The 6,483-nt window shown below is 39.9% G+C and overlaps 1 protein-coding gene across 1 annotated transcript in view; it reads right to left on the bottom strand.

Annotated features, from left to right (window-relative positions):
* Window positions 1-327: 327 nt before the first annotated feature.
* Stim2 (stromal interaction molecule 2) overlaps window positions 328-6,483 on the bottom strand; it is a 33,594-nt gene continuing 27,438 nt past the window's right edge. Inside the window, exons 11-12 of the mRNA XM_013009131.1 lie at window positions 6,057-6,330; window positions 328-1,752 (exon numbers count right to left, since the gene is read on the bottom strand). Coding sequence (XP_012864585.1) covers window positions 1,275-1,752; window positions 6,057-6,330 — 752 coding nt within the window. The 3' untranslated portion in view covers window positions 328-1,274. The remainder of the gene's footprint in view (window positions 1,753-6,056; window positions 6,331-6,483) is intronic.

Raw genomic sequence — 6,483 nt, 5'->3', positions numbered from 1 at the left:
CTTTGGGCCTCTATGTGGCATTTGTCACAGGAAAGCTTTACAACAGCCTATTGATTTAATGAATACCAAACTTTACAAATTAATACAACACAATCTAAATGCACCATAAATTTATATTTGTTAATCTTGATATTAGAACATTTAAACATTTCAAACTACATAAAAATATGACAGACAATATAAAATAGAAAGAAAATTTGTTGACAACTTACTTCCAAAAACATCACTATTTCTCATATTGCAATTAAGCAACAAGACAGCTTACACAGCTCTCCAGAAAACATAGTGTTCTTAGTGGAGTGTTATCAACGAAAATCAGCAGTCCCACACAATATTGTCTCCAATTTATTATCTTTTCCACAGTACAAATTTTCCACACACTGTAAGTCCTTTGCAGTTATTCCAAGTCTGTAAACAAGGGTCTGAATCCCCACACTCCCACCTCAATTTCGCTTGTGAATGTTTTAAGTCCTCCAATCAAGCTTTAACTCTTCCATTCGCATAAAGAATCAAGAGGTTTCTCGCCTTAAATTATTTAAATTTTTCATACAGCCTGAAATGCAGTAAATCACAGTGAAAGCCCTGGGGAAAACAAAACATGATCTTTACAGCAGGACTTGAACCTTTATATTAAATGCATTTTGAAGAAGCGTCCCATAATAAAAGCATGGGTTTTCGTTTCCAGAAATCAAGTCAATTAGAAACCCTAGTTTCTACTTAAAAACCCATTTTGATCTAAAAGTGAAAACAGTCCCCTATCCATAGTCATTTTATAAACTCTATACAGTTTCACTTGCAGAGATTGTTTTTTCCAGTCTGGAAAACAGTAGTGCAATTAGTTTCACTTCTTTTAAGTTATTTAGTCCATAATAGCTCTGTGGAAAGATAAGAAGATGCTCTGGTAAACAAGAAATTTTTGCAAGCCCATGCTGGCTTACTAGTCCATTAAAGCTTGTAAGTCCATAGTGGCTTTCAACAAAATATTGTATATACATCACCATCAAAAATGCAGAAATAAATAGGCAAAAATGACTGTAAACTGTCTCATCTGTTCATGATTGTTCAGTAATAACTGACTTGATGAATTGGCTATGTGGTCATGTAAATAAGCAGACAGTAGACAGTTGCCTTGACGGACATTCCACTATGGCATCCAGTTTCGAAAGCCCCAATGGAGTTACAGTCCTAAAATTAAAACAAAGACAGGAAGTAAAGGGTGGGAGAAAAAACGTTTACAGGTGCCACTGAAATGGAATCCCAACAAGTCAGCCAGGTCACTTAGACTTTTTCTTAAAAAGGCTTTTGATTTTTGATGGCTTTTTGCTTTTCTCTCCATTATGACAAAGGTCATGGGGGATGCTGCTTATCCTGGTAACACTTGGGGCTTCCTGAACTGGTTTGCTGTCGTTGCCAGCGGAGGAACATGATGTGTGGCGAGGTTTAGGCACCGGGATGCCACTAGAAAGCTGGTTCATACTACAGGATTTCTCCAAGATGCCATTGTACACTTTGCTTGCAGGACTGAAGATCATACTCTTCGTTTCTGTCAGACCCACACAATCAGGAGAGCCCCGGGAGAGATCTGCTGTTATGGGCGAATCTCCTCTGGAAGAATCCTCTAGAGAGAGCTCATCTCTGGATATCTTTCGAGGAGACACTGTTGGGTATATCTCGAGGCTTGGAGGAGGAGACTGTTTCCTTCCAATGGAAGAGTTTAAGGAGTCACATTCTGAAGCTGTGTCTGGCACTTCCCTGAGTGAGACAGTCAATGGTAAAACTTTAAAATCAGTGTATTCCTAAGAGTGCTGACAGACATTCAAACTAAAACTACTGTCATTAATTAATTGCTAAAATGTAAGAAATGCTACAATTCTGTACATAATTCAACTAGAAAATTATGATTTTAATAGAGCTTATTAACATTGTTTATTTTTATGTATACTATAATCTTACAAAAAGAATATAACAAATAAATATCCTTTCTTCAATTGAGAGGGAAATAAAATTGTCTGAATATTATAGTTTTTTTAAACATTTCAAGTTTTGTTTCTTTGACTACTTTTTTTCTGAATCTATATATTTGAAACAATAGAATTTTGGTCATTGCTTTTCCCTTCATTTAATTGTCATTAACTTTATGAAATACAGTTCCCTAAAGAAATAAAGAACTTTCTACACTAAAACGTAAAGTCTACTATAGTTTTAAAAGGGGACAAACAGAACTGAAGTGTGACAGAGTAGACAGAAGATGAAAGGTAACTCTACAATGCTAGTTTCAAGAAGTGGGTCACCAATAAATTCTCGCAGAAATATTCCTTTGTGACTGTTTCTCCCACTTTCTCTACAGTAGAAAGAGAAAGAAGGGCAGAAAACTAAAGTTCATAACCCAACACCCATCATATATAGTAAATGTTATCCAGCCATTCCTTCAACACGTAGTTCAAGCGCATGTTCCTTACGACTCCTTGTGCGATTATTGCTCTTCCAGAACATCTCTGACCTCACCTAAATGATCCCACTGCTCCTAACTGGTCTCTCTGCTTCCATCCAGTGCTTCTCTCAGTTATTTCTCTACACACCCAGTGGTGGGACTTCAAACAAGCTCAAGTACCACACCTCATTCACTTCAAGACCTTCCAATCCAAAGTCCTTGCCTACAAGACCCTGGTATGGCTGGCTCTATCCCCATGTCCTTCTTGTTCCTCACTGCCACAGCAGCTGTCTTGTTCCTCCATCACGCACAGACACTCCCACAGGGCTTGGCACCTGCTGTTTCCTCTGTCTGCTAAAACCTTCCATCTCAACTCTCTGTGGCTTACTGCGTATGTCCTTCAAGCTACTGCCCTCTCCATGGAGAGGCCCCTCCTCATCACCTGTGAAAAGGAGCAGTCATTTTCCTTTACCCATCTTCAACATCCCAGCATGTACAAGCAGCAAAAATGGCATTTTATATTAACTTGTTTATGCTGTTGCCAGAAGAAAAAGAAACTTTAGAGGAAACGTCTGTATTCTCTGCACTAGAACGATGTAAAGCTCAGGGTGAGAAATTAATACGTAACAAATGAGAAAGAAAAAAATGGAACAGTGAGGAGTGGGACCATGCCTAGTTCGCTTTTCATGTCCTGAGCCCAACATGAGTACTGTTTACACTGTGAAAAAGAAAGACTAAAAAGTAGAAAGTACAGACAAGGTAAAAGTAATCTGGCAAAGAAATAAAGTGAGAGAATGGACAGAGAAGGACTCTCACTTTGGTGGCCTTTAATTACTATTGCTTTTCATACTGTTTTTGCATTTACTTTTGACAAATACAACATGATAAAACCATATTTTAGGTATTTGTTAAGATTGTTCTTAAACATTTCTATATACCTTATTCATACAGTTAAGTGAAGAGTATCTTTACTACAAGGTACAACCCCCCCCAGGCTAAATATTTAAATAAGGTATTAGAGAAAATATATAGATATATTTATGTGGTATATATAGATACGTATCTACCACTCGAACTATAACTCCAGTTTGTGCCTTTGGTGGCTAGTTGAAGATGAGTCTAGTGAATCTGTCTGGGCTAGTTTCCAACCTCTGATCTCAGCATCTTCAGTAGCTAGGATTTATAGGCATGAGCCATGGATGCCCAGCTAAAACATTTTCTTTAAGATTTAATTAATGATTTCACATAATATACCTGTATGTAATACAGAGCTTCCAAATGCTTTCATAATGTTATAGTGCTACCAAAGGCAGGAGGCAGTTTAGATATGATAAAATGACCAAACTCGGAAATCAATCACAGTAGCCATGTTGCTGTGAAGTGACTTTTTGCTGAGTGGATAACTGGTAACTGAATGGAATATATTGGTGTTCCTTGAAGTTCTTTAGCTTCTCAAATCAAAAGCTGATTTACCAACTGTATGGGGTAGTGGCTTCTGCTTATAATCCTAGCTAACTGGGAGGTAGAAAAAGGGAGGATCACAGTTCAAGGCCAGCACAGGACATACCATTAGTGAGAAAATTTTTATTAGACAGTGCAAAGATCTATCTAGTCCTTGGCCTTTTTTAACCCACAGTTGGTTGGGTGCAATGACACTCACCTGTTATCTCAATCTATATGGGATCTCTTCCAAAACCAAAAGCTGCTTTGCTAGCTGGTTTCCAGTGGCTCACTCCTATCATCTTTAGCTATTTGGAAGGCTAAGATTGGGAGGACCATGGTTTCAAACTAGATCAGACCAAAAAAATCACTAAGATTCCATCTCCACAGAGAGACGCTGAATTGAGCTGCAAACACTTCCATCAATGATGAGAAGCCTAAAAACAGGTTTAGGCATGTGCCCAGACATGAAGGGAATCCCTAATTCAGAAGTTACCAGTGAAAAACATGGATGGAGGCATAACTCAAGTGGTGCAGTGTCAGCCTGTCAAGTGTAATGACCTGAGTTCAAATAGTACAGCGGAAGGGAAGGAAGGAGGGAGGAAGGCAGACAGGAAGACAAGGAGGCAGGCAGGGAGAGAAGAAACACTGGGGTCTTAAGCTGGACTAGAATATATGCTGCTATATCCATTTTGTGAAACTAATCAGGTCACAAATTTTAACACATTTTTTTGGGGGGTCTAGTCATGGGCCTGAACCCCGGGCCTGGGCACTGTCCCTCAGCTCTTCACCTCAAGGCTAGCATTCTACCACTTGAGCCACAGCGCCACTTCCGGCTTTTTTTTTCTGCATATGTGGTGCTGAGGAATTGAACCCAGGGCTTCATGCATGCAAGGCAAGCATTCTACCACTGAGCCACCTTCCCAGCCCACATTTATTTAATTTTATCATTTCTCCTTTAAGTTCTCTTAAACTTTGGGATATATTATGTATGTGCTAGCAAATACCAGCATGCAACAGAATAAAGCACTAAGTAGCAATAAATTAAATTCTCACTAATAATTGATGGAGGGTTTTTTGTTATTGTTTTTGGTTTGTTTAGCAACTTGATTTTGTTGTTTGTTCTGGTAGTACTACCTCTCACTAACTTTTTACCCAGGCTTGCCTCGAACCATAATACTTTTTATCACTGCCTCACGAGTAGCTGGGTCAGGCATGATGACCATGACTGGCATATTTGATGCTTCTTTAGGTACAACTTATGCTCAAGCATTTATATTCTAATATAAAATTATTTAACAAGTTTACATTTGGAGCCTAAGCAAATGTGTCCAATGGCTTCTAGGTAAGCTCATACCTCAAGTATCTACCTACATCTTTGTAGAATGGCTTGCAAATTCCTAGCCTCTACAGTATATGTACCTTTACTAGATATTTAATCACAGTCAAATATAAGTGCTATTAGGAAAGGATGTCATAGATAAAAATAAATCTAAGTAACTAAATATGAGTCCAGCGATCTGAGACAGAGGAAGTTAAGAGATTCAGAGCAAAGGCTGGATTTATAGAAGGGAAATTCTGCTGCTGGCTCCATGTGAAGACAGAGGTCAACTGCAAGGAATGGCAGGCAGCCTTTAGGAACTGAATTCTGCTACTCAACACATGGGTGTTGAGAAGGACCCGATGAGAACACAGCCCAGCCAATACCTTCATTTTAGGAGGCTATAGACCCTGAGCAATGTAGTCACACTAAGCAGGGCACTGGTGGCTCACGTCTGTAATCCTAGCTACTCAGGAGGCTGAGATCTGAGGATCACGGTTCAAAGCCAGCTTGGGCAGGAAAGTCTATGAAACTCTTATCTCCAATTAACCATCAGAAAACTGGAAGTGGCAGCTGTGGCTCAAATGGTAGAGCACTAGTCTTGAGCTGAAGAGCTGAGGGACAGTGCCCAAGCCCAGAGTTCAAGCCCCACAATCAACAAAAATAAAAATAAAAAAGTAGTCCCCCTAGGCTTGGACTCTGATATAGACTTGAGTGTTCATATGAAGCCACTGAGTCAGTGGCACCTTGTTACACAGCTACAGAAAGCCAATACAATGCACCTTAGTTCCCATCTCCATGTTCATCCGCATATCCCTCATGTCAACACAACCTGATATTATGCAGGTTATTCGCTGCCCATACCATTGCTTTTCAGCAGTGAAGTAAATGGCCTCCTCCTCCTCTTCATTCCGATAGAGTGCGGGACAACTTGACACTGAGAGGATGTCTGGATCAGGGGAAGGCAACGAATGCTGGGGATGCTGAGGCAGGTGAGGATGACGAGGGTGGGCTGGATGAGGAGCATGTGGAGGAAGCTGGGCTCGCTGGGACTGTGGCGAAGAGGGCACAATGCTACGACGAGAGCGACACAAACTGCTACTTCGGGCTAGAGATCCAGCAGGCTTAGCCACAGTCCCTGAAAGACACAAGCAATGCAAACACTTGTAATACCTAGTGTTCCCTTCATGGTCACTGCAAATATATGATTTGATCTTTTTCTACTCAAGTAGCTATATAATTACTATCATTCTCTTCCCCTAATGCTAGGAACAATGCTGGACAAGAAATG

The sequence above is a fragment of the Dipodomys ordii genome, unplaced genomic scaffold (assembly GCF_000151885.1).
Source record: "Dipodomys ordii isolate 6190 unplaced genomic scaffold, Dord_2.0 Scaffold8, whole genome shotgun sequence".
In the NCBI taxonomy this organism is placed as follows: Eukaryota; Metazoa; Chordata; class Mammalia; order Rodentia; family Heteromyidae; genus Dipodomys; species Dipodomys ordii.
This window is presented reverse-complemented; position numbering and strand designations above follow the sequence as displayed.